The sequence below is a fragment of the Corvus kubaryi genome, unplaced genomic scaffold (genome assembly GCF_017639235.1).
Source record: "Corvus kubaryi isolate FWS band 111438036 unplaced genomic scaffold, C.kubaryi_AGA036_p1.0 37308, whole genome shotgun sequence".
Taxonomy (NCBI): domain Eukaryota; kingdom Metazoa; phylum Chordata; class Aves; order Passeriformes; family Corvidae; genus Corvus; species Corvus kubaryi.
In genome coordinates, this window is record NW_024581096.1 from 19,036,682 (window position 1) to 19,053,271 (window position 16,590).

At 37.5% G+C, this 16,590-nt stretch overlaps 1 protein-coding gene across 4 annotated transcripts in view; it reads left to right on the plus strand.

The window, feature by feature from the left end:
- Positions 1-15,856, plus strand: part of PIK3C3 (phosphatidylinositol 3-kinase catalytic subunit type 3) — a 67,019-nt gene extending 51,163 nt beyond the window's left edge. For 3 of the 4 annotated variants that reach the window (XM_042028764.1, XM_042028767.1, XM_042028765.1), the window contains 2 exons: positions 11,148-11,273; positions 15,125-15,856. In XM_042028764.1, coding sequence (XP_041884698.1) covers positions 11,148-11,273; positions 15,125-15,139 — 141 coding nt within the window. In that variant the 3' untranslated portion in view covers positions 15,140-15,856. Of the gene's footprint in view, positions 1-3,249; positions 3,416-11,147; positions 11,274-15,124 lie in introns of those variants that run through there. The other variant, XM_042028766.1, reaches the window with a different exon arrangement.
- Positions 15,857-16,590: the final 734 nt, after the last annotated feature.

Consider the following 16,590-nt stretch of genomic DNA (forward strand, 5'->3'; position numbering starts at 1 on the left):
GACTGAAACAGTCATCGGGAGTTCAAACCAGTGGTTTCATAGAAGTTCAGAAGTGCTGGTTCTTTAAGCAAGTTTGAGACTTGGCAGTGTATTTTAATCTTACTCATTGTGACTGCAGAGTTCCTTGTCATTTGATCACAGAATCCCAGAATGGCTTGCGCTGGAATGGATTTTAAAGATGATCTCGTTCCAGCCCCCTGCCATGGGGCACTTCCACTAGGCCAGGTTGCTCATGTGACAGTGTTGTTCATCCTTGCATTCTTGTGAGCTCTGATGTTTTTTACCAAGAGTCTTCCAGCACTTGCTGATAATTAAGTTGCAATATCCTTGTTTCTTATTAGTATCTTGGCATTGCATTTTATGGTGGAAAACTCTCTAGAAATGCTGTCCAAGGGTATATGCTTTCAGTAATTAATGATAATAGGATGTTGGGTTCTGTAAAATACTTGTAAGTAAAATACTTGTAAAGGATGGTTTTAGTATAGCCATATTTGAGTATTTCAGACACTTCTAAAACTCTTTTACTCTCTCTAAATTTCCAATATAATTTTATTGACTTAACAAATCAAGATACAGAATTGAAAGCCAGAAAGTCTTTTCTACAGCTGAGAAGTATGTTACAGTTCACTTATGTGCAATAATTAAAAATCAAGATTATATAAAGCATGACAGCATCATGTGCATTTGGAGATCATGGAAGACAGCAAAATGTAAAAGGAAATTCAGAATCATAGAATATTCTGTGGTTGGACGGGGACCCACAAGCATCATCGAGTCCAGCTCTTGAGTGAGTGGTCCATGTGGGATCAAACCCACAAGCATGACATTACCAGCGCGCGTTCTGACCACCTGAATGCTGAATTAGATCCACTTTGCTACTTCTAAATTCCATTACAAAGTAGAAGTGCTTTCTTCTCATGAAAAGCTTTCTTGTTACATGACAGATCACTGTTAGATGAAATGCAGCAATTAGTTACTGGGATCCTGAGCTCTGACAGTGCTGCAGCTTGGTGAACTGTGACTGTTATCCTCATGGGAGGTTCCAGGCAGTCCATTCACAGAGGCTTTAAAATGTGAAAGCAGATAGAACTGAACCAGTAAGGCAGGTGTTTCTGATAAGGAATGCAAATCACTTTGAGAGGGAAAGATCCTACTTCCCTGGTTCTCTTAAGTTAATTTACAGTGTGCTTGTTCCTTTAAAAAAAGAAACAAAACCAAACCCACACAGTAAGGAAGATAGACAAATAGTTCAGCTCTCTCAAGTTTTGTTATTTTATATGAACTTTCAATTTTTTTTCTGACAGCTTATCTATTTCTGATCCCTGTTGACAGTTCAGGTTTGGTCTTTTTGGTTCAAAGCTATCCTTTGAATATACTCCTTAAATCTGTGCAAAAATAATCCATCATCCTGGGATCCCTAAAGAGTGGGTGAGCAGAGGAGCCTTCCATAAAATAGTTGTTGATATTATGATTTACTGGATGCATATGACAATATTCAAAGTTCCTGGGACAATAATTGTTTTCTTTAATTCTCAATTTTTCATTTTACTATTTCACTTAAAAAAAAAAAGCCCTGAAAATAGCTGTAAATGGGCTAGGATCAGAATGACCTTAATCTGTTATATAACAGGTCATTGTTGTTCGGGTTTTTTTTAAAAACCGTGCTAGAAAACTCGTTTGGGGTATTAAATACCCGTTACCCCATCTGAAGTCAGTTATAAGCTTTGTTGGGACTAATTAAAAAAAGGAACAAGGTGCCTTGCATCTCTTGGGGTGAGTGGCAAGTTCGTTCAGTCATTTAACAAGGTAATACTGTATTTTGTTGTAGGAAAATTGAATAAATGCTTTCAGCATCTCAATTGATTTTTATTTTTTTCGTTAAAGCTTTAACAAAAAATCCATATATATTTCAACAGACTCAAATTAGGTAAAGATCCATTTTGGACTGACCTGCAAAATTAAATTACCTTTGATGTGTGAGACAAGTCAATAGCCATTTCAACCATGGTATCACTTTCATGGAAGACAAAGGTGGAGATTTACAAGTGTTTCTGTATCTAAGAAGGTGTCCTGGTGAAGAGTGGAGGTGAAGTTTGTCGCCAGCATTTTCCTCATTGGGGCTGTAGTTGCAGCACTCATTCTCACTTTTGTGTAGAGCCCTTGTTTTGCTTTAGGGTCCTGGAGCCATTGAGGCTCTGTGCTCGCAGGCAACAAGATAGGTTAGCTTTATCTCAGTTTGGAGATTAATTGGAGTACTAGTTTTATGATTAAACTGCAAGGAGAGTAATTTTGGGGTTTGTGAAACAAAGGACTGTTTATTGAAGTACTCCATATATATTATATAAATTATAATTCCTATTGAAATACTACACTGCAATTATTTTGTCAAACAATTTGTTTGGCATAGAGATCTTTGATACTGGAACTTTTCAGTGGGTATAGCTATGCTGCTGTTTTGAAGTAGGCATGAATTATTTTAAAGGCTATTAGCTAAAGAAGGACTTTAATGGTCACAATTTTGCTTCCTCAAAGTGAAAGCATTACAATATCAGATGGTAGCTGAACTCCCAGTCTAATCTTTGTCTTCACAAAGGGACATCCTGTGCCACCAGTAGGCAGGGAGGTGCTTTGCAGGAAGTGTCTGCCTGCTGGTTACAGTAAGGTATAAAAACTGCATTCAGAAATAATTTCTGCGTTCCCCTTTTCTAAACTTCCATCAAATAATCAACTGTGCTCTTAGAGCCAGAATGAAACTTTGATTTTAGTAATCATATACATATTCTAAATAAAAATAAAATTTGCATTTAGCATATGGTAGTGATGCGTAGAATAAAATAAATTGAAATAAAATAAAGAATACCACTTTGATTTTCCATGTCTTGATTTCTTGTGTTGTCTCTTGTCATTTCCTGTAGTGCATAGTACTATAGTGCATAGGCAATGGGATGCTCAGTAGTTAGTTAAGAGAAGATGTTGGAAGTCAGCATCCTTGGACTTTCTTACATTCAGTCAAAGACAGAAACCAAGTAAGATCATAAGGAAACTTCAGTGAAACATGTCCTCTTCTGTGAGGCCTTGTTTGAATTGCGTTGTGATTACATTTATTTAAGAATTTCATACTGATATGTGAAATTAGACCTTTTAGAAAAATCTGAGTAGAGAAAATATTCTTAAAGACTATAACTACTAACCTGAGGAACACAGACAGACTTTTTTTTTTTCTCCTTTTTTTTTTTTTTTTTTTTCCAGAATTATCGTCTACCATCTAATAACAGCGGCATATCCCAGGGAACTCACTGACAAAATGCAATTGTATAATCAAGCTTAAAATCTAACAGAAGGCATATTGTCCAAGTGTTGTTTCTGTCCAAAAGTTGTGAAATGTCGTGCGAGAAACACAGATTGAATGGAGGCAAAATTGGAACAGCAGCTTGTGTCATGTACAACGGTCTGTAAAATAAGTACAGATTGCACCTCTTTGACAAGGTTTATTGGCACAGGATCGTGTAAGCACATCTAGGTGCTCTGTTCTTATCCTCCGTGAAGGAACTTCCACATTCTTCTTGTTCAAAAGAGAGCAAACTACCCAAACCGATTTTACTTACCAGAGAAAGATGTCAATGGGGATAATTTTTTCCTGCTACCATGAAAAGAAACAGAAATTCCTGAGGGCTTCACCTGAAGATACAGATTTAGAGCACATCAGAATTTGGCAGTACCATCTTACTTGCTTTGAATAGCATTTGTTTTCAGAAATTAAATCAGTGTTGACCTTAACAGTGCATTCTCACAGCTAAAATTGGACTGAAAATGTGTGAGTCAGCATTGACCTGAAAACAAACAAAGCTCTGTTTGAAGTTTCACAACTGTTCTTGGGGAGCATATGGAAAACTGGTTTCTGAACCAGCTATCCGCTGGCAGTGGGTATATACAATATCACCCAGTGAGTATACCCAGTATTTATGGAAAAATAGGCAGTACCTTCCAGTTGCAAGAAAAGCTTGTTGTACTGACTCACTTCCCTCACTCCAGGTTTTGATCGCTACTTTTTCCTATAGGAAACCCCAGAAAACAGGTATTATCAACTGCACAAAATTGTCTCCTCAAACCTGGAGAAAACCTTTTCAAAATCATGATGTTTAGTTTTATAGTAAAAAGCTTGTCAATTTTTGATCAAGAAAAAGTAACTGCAAAGCTTAAAATTAGTTGCCTTTTTGATCCTTTCATCTCCTTTTGTCCTCTCCATACTATTTATAAAGAAAGCTGTCAGTATAGTGTGCTTCATCTCACAGTTCATGACACCATCTCCTACTGCCACTCTCTGATTTAGGCTTTTCTGAAAACCTGGCTCAAAAATGTCACAAAATGAAATTAAATTGAAAAGTAGCGGAGGATTCTCCTCAGTTTGTGTCTCCCTTTCTGTGGCCTCTGAGATAATTGCCTTTAAATTTTCCACTCTTTGCATATGCTTTTCCATTTCTCAGATTTCAGGATAAAGACTGGACTGAAATCTTTATATTGACTTGTCAATGCATAACTGATAATACAATGAAGATATTTCTACACTCACTTTTTTTCCTGCCACTGCTCCTTGCTTTCCATTTCCAGGACAGCTGCAGTCCTAATTGCTAATTGTTGGGCTTTTTAAAATTAGCCAGTACTATAAATTCTAAGTAGTAATGACTAAAATCTGGAGTCAATTATGTAGCCAGTTTTGCATAAGGAAGAGGTGCACTATCACTCTTCAGATGTAGCTAATGGATTCAGCATTTGTCACCTCCTAACTAAAAAGGCTTTTTATTTTTGTACAGGAAAGCCAGATGGTTTTTATCTGTCCTTCATAGCAGGTTTGACCTTTAAATGAGAAGTCATCAGGGACCAGTGATTCATTGGCAGACAAAGGACTCAGCAGGCATTAAAGGACAGTGTCCTGATTGACTGAGCTCTGTTTCAGATGTCCATTGATTAAAGAAGGTGCTGCAAAGATGCTGCATTACAGGCGAGGTTATTGTGTGTACAGACAGCACAAATACCTGGCTCCGATAAGCAGGAGCTTAACTGCTGTTTGTGAAAGTAGCCCCATTCATTTTGATAGCACCTTGGGATATACACAGAAAAGGCTGAAATCAAGCTGTCCAGAAGAGAGGAAAGTCATCTATCTGTGGGCTGTAATACTGAGAGCACCCTCTGTGTTTCCAAGGCTGTGTGAACACTGATGGGGGCTCACTGATAAGAAAATGATCAGTGTAACTGTTTGGAAAGTAGCAAAAAGAGAGAGCAGACATGTTTTGTTCTTTTAACATTAAATATATCATCAAAGTGAAGTTATTTTTGTTCTACAGGTATAAAACCTGAAGCAGAGATGTGGCTGGAGGTACAGAAAGCTTCTGAGCTAACTTTTTTCTAAACCTGAGCTAATTTTTCCAGGTTTTTTTAATCTGTCTTGTAGTGAAACTCACACTGCTTTCCCCCTCCCCTGTGCTCCCCAGTCAGCCAAAGGATAATTGAGAGTTGAGTTCCCAAATTAGTGAAATGGAAAGGACTTTTTAAGTTGGAGCTTGTTAAGCCTTTTTAGACAGTGGATATCTGTCCCTTTGCACCTGACCGAAAATACCAGTATTTGTTAAAAGGTGGTGCTAGGAAATCTTCCTGAGATTTATTAATGCCAGTAGGAAATTTACAGGAGAAGTAAAGTCACTTTTGCTTGATTAGAGTCTGTTTGTTTCTGTAGTCGTATTTTCTTGCTGCTCTGGGGAGGTTTATGCTTTGTAAAAGTGTCACATTGACATGGAGCTTATTTTGCTTCAGCAGACGTTCATCTGTCTGTCCATTTGGGTAATGACGCTGCAGCTGCACACCCAGCTTTTTTGTTTCTAGGCTGTTGATTTTTCATGCATATTAATTCATTTCAAAATACTGAAAAAATACTAAAGTTGGAGTAAACACCAAATCATGAACCAAGTGTGAGAACACTCTTGTGCTTCTGTTGCTTTATATCACAGTCTCTAGTTGATTGTAAGTTTTTGGCCAGTATGATAAGATTCTGAGCTGGAACAGTGTCACCTTTGAGTACTGTAGTGGCTGAAACCCTGATTGTCACAGAAGTTCAATTTAGACATGTTCGCTAACATCTTTGTTGTCTTTTATTTAAAAAAAAAAAAAAATTAGAGAAGTCTACATGGGCTTGTTTACCGCCTTTTGTTCAAATTGAACCCTTGGAAACAAAGACTGTTGTCAGAATAGTCTCTCAGACAAAATTGTTCATGCAAATAAAGCATCTGTATAGTTTATGGTGTGAGTTGTTAGGACAGGAAGCAACAGGAATAGCAGGAAAGTATTTACTGAAAAAGATGAAATGCGGTAAGGATTAAGCCAAGCACTTAATGCCCATTTCTGCCACATGAATATTGCATGCTGACTACATAATAATTACAAGGCAAAACAGTAAAAATAATCTTGAAAACTCTACTATTTTTTCTTTTTTTGCTGTTAATTGATCTTTGTCAGGTTTTAGTAGTACTTATATCCCATGTATATTGTGAGCCACTGGAAAAGGACACTGAAGTTTCTCATTAAAGCAGCTGAAGTTAGAATGAGCAATCCCATACCAGTGTGATAAAATTACATCAAACACAAGCAGTGTTGTTTAATGCTGCTGAAAGAATACTGGAGCAGCCACCAGTCTTCAGAATGGCTGACTTGCAATTTGTCTGAAAACTTATCAGGGTTGAGAAAGGGTTCTCATATGTACACCTTCTGTGTCACCTCAAAACACATTACTACTTTCTTCAGTAATTTTGCAAAACAGAGCTACAAGTGTTCATGGAAAATGGATTTTGATGCTGCTCTAAGAGTATAAAAGCATCCACAGAATTTCTAAAGTTAGTCATAACCTTTAGCCTTAAGTACCTAATCCATTTCAGGTAATGTTTTACGAGTGAGAAGATGGTTGCTAGTGAAAAAGAAAAATTCCTGAGTTTGAAATGGTGACTGTGGTCCATATTGTACAGTAGGTCAGATTTGAGGACAAAAGAAAGTCCATACAAATCTGCTCTTTGGTAGAAGGGAGGGAGCAGTCTTGTGCTTGGGGAACAAAATGTTCAAGTGAAAACTTTGGAACTCTACAGGGAAGTGCACTTACCCACAGTAGTACTATTCCCAGCTGTGTCTTCACATGATTTCTCAATCCTAAGCCTGTCACACTTCCAGAAACACAAAATAGCCAAAGACAGAAGGTTGAACTTGGAGATTCATTCAGCTGAATGAAGACACTGGCCTGCCATTTTCTCAGACCTTTAACTACCATTTTTAGTAAGATGATTAGTGTTTTCTTGAATATTTCATCTCTTTTTGTCTTCCTTTTCTTTGTATTTTACACAGTTCTGTGGGAGTTACTGGGAGTTTTCTGAGTTTTCTGTCAAATCATCTTCATAGGACATCTTTGATGCCATTTTCCATACAATACTCAATTTAGTTCTTCGTGAAGATACTTCAAAGAAAAAAACAGAGTCTGAGTTTGCCATCAGTTAATGTTGCCTGTTATTCTGGTAGATGTTGTGCTTCTTCCTCTGAGTTAGCTTTTTGGGATAATCATGGTGTGAAGTAGTGTTTCTTCTTGTTGCTGTAAAATATTTTTTCCCCTTTTTTGGTTTGTTACCTTGCTTAGTTCCCATCCTCTGTGAGATTGTGCTGCAGGTGATGATCATCTTCTTTTTTCATTAACAGTTAAGCCATTAAATGCTTCTCCCCCCACCCTCACTCCCCCATATTTTCTTAACTGTCCTTGATGTTCTTTTCCCCTTTTAATTTTTGTCTTTTCAAAAATAGAAGCAGTATCAGGGTAACTGACAGAACTTCCTTACAAAGTGCTTAATATTTAACTGAAGTACAGCAAAATTTCTAGTCAAACAGTTTCATATAACTCTTCAATCTGCTTTTTGTACACTTTGATACTAAACTATCCACTGTTTAGGGGGATAGGAAGTGGACAACTTTAGTTTCAGATTGAATGTCAGTATCTTGATAGACTATACTTACTGAACCTCTTCATCTTTGGAACACTCAAGTTCTTCTATTGAGATTTAATGTTTAAAACCAGTATTTGTGTATCATGTGGGGTTTAACGTTTCCTTTTCTGGAAACAAAGCAGAAGTTCAGCTAGATTCATCAAGCTTATTTCTCCTCTGTTTTACAAATCCTGAACTATAACAATGCACTTGATCTAAGTATCAAAGTGGGAGCTATAAGTAAATCTTCAGGTGGGACATCTTTGATGCCTTCATGGTGGTCTTCATTTGTAAGTGTGTAGAGTGAGATAATTGTATCTCATCAGAATTTCAACCCCCAAATTCACCGTTTTTTTTACCACCATGCAAAAATCTCTTCTGTTGATCTTCTCTGTGAGAAACTACAGGCTTTTAGAATTCATCCCACATTGGAATTCAAGAGATTTCAATTACGAATTACTATTGCTTTCCTACAGGAACTGTAAGTCAGTGTGTATTAATCTTGCTGCTGTTTCAGCTCAAGAGGTAATTTGTAATTTTTCTCATCTAGGTTTCACCAATGAGTTTTAATGCAGGGCTGAAAAACTTGCATGCAGAGATCTAATACTGGGCATCATTTGATCCTTCTGTTAATTGCCAGCTGATTGCAAGATCTAACCATGGGTGAATTTCTTTGCATATATATCAGTGTGCCAGTGTGTTTTGTGGGAAGTGGGTTTAATTTGTCATTAATTCCATAGAATGAAGCTGCATCTTGATGTAACTAACTGCAAAAATTCTGAGAAGATCTGGCATGAACAAATGAGAAGATTGCCAAAGTGTTTGATTACTAAAGTTGTGTAAAAGAGCATTACGGTGATTTTTTTTCTTTTTTTGAAATTGGAGTTAATGATTTTCCTGAATTCTCATTAACATCACCTTTTCTGTGAGCACTAAAATAGATCTGAAAGAAATCTGTGCTGTAATTTGGGGATGTATTTAAGGTTTCGCATAATTGCAGGCATGTGAGTAGTCCATTAAATTCCGTTGGATTCTGCTGTGCGTCATTCACTGTTGAAAATTTCTGATGTGGGAGTTAATAAACTTCTTTCTCATCCTGTTTGTTATGAAGATAAAAGTTCTTCATAACAAGAACTTCTTGGAGTATCTGCTGAATCTCTCAGTGTTAACATGCTTCATTGAAAGTTGGAACTTCTTTGGCTTGATCCATTCTTTCTTACTGATCAAACAGCTTTTGGAGAGGAAGTTGAGGAAAAACTCACTTTATGCTTACTTCAAACAGCCCAGCAACAGAGTTACAATGGTATTTTGAGTGAAGAAACTTCATGATTATAGAGCTCTTTTCCAATAGAAAGGGTTCTGTAATTCTATAATCTTTACATACTGTGCTGGCTAACTTAGCCTTTTTATTACAGTGCTGAAGGGCACTATTTTGGAATATATTGCCTTTGAAAGGAACACAGAGTTACAGTAAACTGAAATCAATTAACACTGCACTGAAATCTTGGAGCATTTTTGTTGTCATAAAGAGGGTGGTTGAATATGTGGTATCCTTGGTGCATAGAAAGCATACAAAATAAGACATAAAGGTAATATCATCTCACAAATTCAACCTTATTATGGAAATTGTTGAAATAACTTGGCTCACATTTTTGTCAATGGCTAAAAAACAGTGAATTCATGGAAAATGTTCAGGAAAGACTAAGATTCTGTCTTACAGTCACAGTCACGAGAAGGTTAAGAAACAAATCATTTGATATTTCCCTATATGAGAGAGATTTCTGATAGACAGCTCTTTAATATAAAAAGTTTTAATGAGCTCAACTGTTTGAGATGGAAATTGGACAAATTCAGATAGCAAATAAGTCACAGTTGTTAAACAGGACAATTAATCTTTGAAACAATTTACCTAGGATGTGAAACATTCTGACTTGGCATAAAGATAGGGTAAAAGAGTTTGTTTGATACCATTTTATCTAGTTCATTATGCAAGAGGCTGAAATACTTGAATATTATCATCTCCACAAGAGCTTGCATTGTTTGAGATTTATCTTTATGAGAATAAAGCATGTGACTACATGGCAGCAATAAATCTTCTGCAACTAATGTGAATTTGCTGGGCAATTTACATATTGTTACCAGTACTACTTTTCAAGGTAACTAATACTTCAAATGATGAGGATAGTACTGCTTAGGCAGTGCTAGGATCTAGGCTCATCAGAAGAGATTTGGAGAGGGAAAGGGATAAAACCAGGCTCAATGGAGTTAGGGCTGGGTAGCCCTGTCTGTTAGGGAAAGTTGCCATCTGGATCAGTTCTGAGTGGTTTTCTTGGAATTAATTGGAAGTCACAGAAAGGCATCTACTGCCCCTTCATAAATGTTCTTGGCATTGCCAGGATGGAAATAGGAAAGTATAGGTATTGCCATATTCTTAATTATTGTGCATTCAGCTTTTAACTCACATACAAGTTGCAAGTACTAAGCAGAATGTGTTACTGGTACAATGTTGCTGTCAAGAGGAAAAACCATGTAAGGGCTAGCAGTGTCTCCAACCAACTGTTCATGGACGGTGGATACAATCAAAGTTAATGAAATTCACACTTGCTACACAAAGGTCAGTTTTGACAGAGGTGGTTCGCTCACACTTTCTTCCCATTCTGTATTATTTACTTAACTGCGTTACAGTTTCTGAAAGACAAACAGGTTTAGAGTAAGGAACTGTTACGTTCTTTCAAAAATCATTAGGATCATCCAGACTCTTCCAAATTTGTATTTAATATGCAAAGTTGTGTGTTTTTTCTCAAGTGGCATTTCATTCTCCAGTGAATGTTGAATGTATTCTCTTTTTCTCCTATCATGCTTGTATTTCCATGTGCTTCTCTTGCCTTTCTGACCTTGAGCTTTGAAATTACTAGTTTGAATGAGAGGACTGTTTCTTGCTTATTTAAGCACTATTTTTATTAAAGGATTTTAAATAGGTGTTTTAAATAACATTGTACATTTCCAACAATCTGCTGTAGCTTAGAAGTAAAAGAGAGATTCTCCACTAAACTTTCACAGCCGAAATCACTATATACATGGATAGAATAATGCATGTTTTTAACCATTGAACTAATGTAGCCATTTCCACTCCCATTCCAGGTGCAGGACAAATTTCGTTTGGACCTGTCTGATGAAGAAGCTGTTCATTATATGCAGAGTCTAATTGATGAAAGTGTCCATGCCCTCTTCGCAGCTGTGGTGGAGCAGATACACAAATTTGCACAGGTGAGATATTTCCTTCTCAGTTGCTGGTCTCTGTGACAGCTGAGTAAGGCGAGAGGTTGCAAGTGGTAGGTTTAAAGCATGACTTCACTGTGACATTGTAGTTCATTTTCCTACAAGTTAAAACTGTGTTTTAGCTGTCAGGACTGGTGAGCAAGCTCATCCTAGAAAATTTTGGTAACTCCTTAGCAGTCACACAAGGTCTGGCACCTGGGACAAGGCAGTTTTTGGGTCAGTTCTGGCTGGGGAATGAACAGACCTAGAGCAGCCCTGCCAACGATTTGGTGCTGGTGAGTGAGAGGCTGGACATGCCCCGGCCATGGCACTCACAGCCCAGAGAGCCAAACGTGTCCTGGGCTGCATCCAGAGCCCCATGGGCAGCAGGGGAGGGAGGGGATTCTTTCCCTCTGCTCCGCTCTGGTGAGACCCACCTGGAGCACTGCATCCAGCTCTGGGGTCCCAGCACAGGAAGGATATGGAGCTGCTGGAGCGAGTGCAGAGGAGACCACCAAGTTGATCAGAGGGATGGAGCAGTTCTGCTAGGGAGACAGTCTGAGAGAGCTGAGATTGTCCAGTCTGGAGAAGAGAAAGCTCCAGGAAGACCATACAGCAGCCTTCTTGCTGATGATCTGGGTTGACAATAAACTATTGCCTCTGTTATTTTTGTTATTACAATATACCCTGTGTGAAGAAGGAAGTGTTTAACCCATCTTACTCTGTGCTCTTACTACAATCCACAGTAAGACAATAAAATACTTGATTCTCATGTTAGATAAAACTGTATTCACAAAAGCATTTCTGCTTTGAATTTCCAATGTTTTTTTTTTCCTTCAAACCATCTGACATTTGGTTTGTGTTTGTCAGGGATTTAAGATATTACACTGTTTGCCTTAGGTATTAGACTCATGACAAGAAATGGAATTAAGAGGAAAAATCAAACTGCTCTGAAAAGCCAGTCATTATCCTGGGTTTTTTATTGCTTCTTTCTTCAAAAGGCTTATCAAATTCTGATATGAACTGAGGAGAACTATTTTTATGGCTATCCATTTTGGTAAAAAGCATCTGTTCTTTTCTTCAAGCTTAGTTTTTATTTTCACTATAGTGCAGGATGAGAAGAAATAATGTCATTTCCATCTATATATATATTCAATGAAGGTGATCTTTCATGAGATGTGAAAAAAGGAAGTGTAATTATGTGGAAATGATGCAAAATTTGTTGTCATTCACTGTGGATTACTCTGAACTTCAGAAGGAGGATGGTAATTTCATAAGACAAAGTGAAAAATGCCTTGCATCTACCTTAGGCTTCAAATAAAAAAACCCCAAACTATTAGAAATATTCAAAATTGAAGTTTTAAGTTTGTCCAGTGTAGACCTTTCTTTTCATCACATACGGACAGTCACTTTTTTAAGACATGTCTTTTCACTTCATTGGCCTTAGGTGACTGCCACACTCTCCAAGATAATTGTTACTGCATTTGTAAAAATGTATTAGTAAGTCAGAGTTTACAGGTTTGATTCAGGGGACCTTTTCTTTTTCCATTCAGGCTTGTTTTTGCTTGATCTTTTTTCAGTTGTTAACACTGCTTTTAAAATCACAGGACAGATTTGTTCAGAATATTTAAAAGTAGCCAAGAATGTTACTCCAGGCTTCTGTGGAATTGGGCTCTGAGCAGCCTGGTCTAGTGGAGGGTGTCCCTGCCTATGGCAGAGGGGTTGGGATTAGCTGATCTTTAAGGTCCCTTCCAACCAAACCATTCTGTGATTCTGGCTTCCGGGAATGGTGTTCTAAGCAAAAAGCTGGCACACATTCCAGCAGGCACTGATTGCGTTTTCCATTCATATATTTGGGAGTTAAAGTGCAAGCCCACTGGTGTACTGCACTTTGGATACCAAACACGCAGATGTGACAGCCACTAATGCAGGCCTGATCTAGTTATCTTGCTTTGGGTTTTTTACCTCTCTATGCTGAATTTCAGCACAGAGGCATATTCCTGTGGCTCTGAGCAATCTTTGTGCACTGCTGCAGAGTGTGCAACCTATGTGCTTTTAGCTTTCCTTTCTGCTTTGGGCATCTGGTGCCTAGAATGAAAAACAAGTGTCCTGATTTGTGAGTGCTAAAGCATCTCTTCACTCCATGTGATGCTAGTTTTGGAGTTCCAGCTATTGCCTTTATTCATGCTCTAAAAAATTTAGGCTTGCAGGCTTTCTCCTGCAAAGATACTGGATTGCAAGTGTGAGGAGGATGCAAAAAGAATAGACACAGATTAATCACCAGTTGGCAAGTCTTAAGAATCTGTGCCCTGTTCATGTATTAAAAAAAAAAAAAAAACCCTCAAAAAAAAAAAAAACCAATCAAAAGGAAGTGTAATTAATGTCTGTTCTCTCTATATTAAGGGTGAAATAGGATGTTTCTTAGCGATATTTAGTACTTCATCAGTGAAAATCATTCTCTTTCCTTTTTGTCTGAGGCACTCCTAAGAATTCGCTGTTGTGGTTTTCATGGAGTCTGCAAATCGTTGAACAAAACAATTAATGGCTCATGAATTTGCTGTAAAGAGGTCATCTTACCCAATGGCCAGTTGAAGCTTTCAGTTTGTTCATTTATAATTCTGCGTTGAATTGCCAGTGGCCTTGCTCTTCATAGTTGTCTGGAAAAACCCCCAGCGTTACACAGGTTTTCTGACACAAATGTAAATAGCAAATTTGGCCTAATGCTACACAGCATTTCATTTAAAATGCTGTTCGACACATTTTTTGTTTATCAGTAGATATTTATTCTTTTACTGCCTCTGAAATAGGCTTGCAAGGAATCTGTACAGTCTACTGCTGCACTTAAGAGCTTTTTAACAAGGTTGGTTATTATAGTAACCATGGTGCTTCAGTATTCTATATGTCACTCTGCAGTAGGTAAAGCTCTTGGATAAAGTACTTTGGATGTTTTGGAATCAGCTCAGTATTGTTCTTTTATAACAATATTCTAAATTGAGTTCAGTTTACAGCTGTGTTATGAAGCCTTTAGTTTAGTTTCTAATGTGTCTCTAATCTGTTATTTTATCAGATATTTTCCGGAGCTTTTCATGCATTGCCTGTCTCCTTCTTAATGGTTATCAAAAAAACGTTGTCTCAAAAGTAAATAAATTCAGCATTTAGAATAAGCTAATGGTGTTGTACAATAGTTCTCAAGAGGAGGAAAAAGTGCATACTAATTTTAGTTGATCCTAATGAAGACTGGATAGCCATTTCTCCCTGGAGAGTCATTTTCATTTTAGCAGCATTATTTACTTCTGCAGAGGAAGGAAACAATCTACAGTTAAAGTGTCTAATCTTGCATTTTATTTCCCTTGTAAATTTACAAATCAAGTCAGTTGCATTCAGGGCTGAAGTGGTAGGCAGTGATTAGGAAAGTGAAAGCTTGTGGTGTCTCACCTAAAGTGTAACACAGTTTTGAGGGTTTATTTATACTTGACTGATACCTGTTTAGGAGCAAACTCAGTTTCAGCTGTAGAAGTTGCATGGATTTAGAATATCTCCAGGCTGCAATACCAGTGCTTCTGCATCACAGAATGCAGGCACCTCAGCAGAGGACTTCTGTTTTTCTTCCTACTGGATGCCAAAATAAAATAGGGAATGTTTACCAGCAAGATTGTGTGTATTGGATGAAATAATTTGTGAAGGGGCATACAGAGTTGCTTTCCATGCTGCTTTTTCCCATGAAAGGTTGTGAAAATGATCTATCTTTAGGCATTTTGCCATGTTTTTAAACAGAGTTCAATTTGAGCATAACATTTGTTCTTGGAGAGTAAACCAGATTGAGTAATCTCTGTGCTGTGTGTTTTTTTCTTTTCTTTTAGTATTGGAGAAAATAAGCTTTTTGCCTGCTTATGGTGGAAACAAGCAACTGCTCAAGACAGCAAATTTCTCAAGCCCTTGTGGTCTTCACCAAACAGTTTTGGAAGGAAAAAACTGCAGATTTATTAGCATGAAGAACTGAGAACTCAGAAGGTAGAGAAGCTTTTTGAGTCTCTGTTCATTAAAGGTTTAAAACCAACCAGTTTTTAAAGGAAGATGATTGTTTGTACCATCGTTGGGAGCCTCAAAGGTTGAAGTAAGAAACTTCCTCTCAAGCCAAAGATAACTGGAAGAGGTTGGATTTAATGGTGAATTCTTGTACGTGTTAATATATTTTCTTATTTAAAAATAGAAGTAGATACAAAGCTGAAGCAGGGAAGCTACAATTCCTCGGTGCAGAAGAACCCCTCACAAAACTATGGCAATCCCCTCTCCTCCCTCCCCACCCACTTTGTTCCTTGAGTAAGTTTTAAATGTAATTCATATGATCCTTTATTTCCTGCCTTGGGCAATGTTATCATTCAGAACGGACAATCATTTTTTGCCTGCTTACTAAAGTGTTTTTAAGTGCTGATAAGTTACCCCAGCTGTAGGCAGCCAATTAAATGATCACTAACAGGCTCAGCAACAGGAATGCACAGTGAGCAGTTCAGTATTTCACGCTATAACTCTAAATGTTTTCTGTACAGTGATTATAAATTCTTTATCTTAATAAAACCTTTGTTGTTGCAGAATTGAGGTGTTCTGTTTTGTCTTTTTAATCTTACCTGCTGAGACAAGGCACACTAGAGGATTATATTTATAGTTGCTGGCTTTTGCAAGGATTTTCACTTCTCAGTTCACTTGATGCTAGAATAAGGCCTCTCATGAAATGACTTTTGTGCCACATGTTGAGTTCATAATGAATCTAGTTTGTATGATCAGCAATGTAATTAGCTCTTCATAAATGTGTGGCTCTCTTCAAAGGGCGCTCTAATACTCCTGTATTTTTTTAAATAACATTTTAAGTCAGAAAGAAATCCTTCGCAAATATAAAGATAAGAGGGACTGATTTAAATGTGAATCTGACTGGTATTTGTGAGTCAATCTTGCTTTGTGCTTTTGCCCCTTTTTTCCCCTGTATTGGTGATTTAAGAACTGCATTACCCTACTTGCTTAGGGCTCATGTTATCTGGAAACACACAATGCCACAGAGGAGTCACAGTAGCACCCGTCTTACCTTTAGCTCACTCTTCTTTGGAGAAGTAGTAATTACCATTTTCCTGTGATTTGTTGGGGTTTTTTTCTGTCAGACTTACATATTTCTTCACTACCTCTTTTTTGCATGAATTTGTTCCACATAGGGTACTTTGTGGTATCTTCCAAGTAAAATTCTGAGAGCGTGGACTTCTCAGACGGTCAGAGACAATTCTGAAAAAAAAAAAAAGGTCTTTTTCCTTTTTTTAATATCTTTCAAATGTGCATCCTA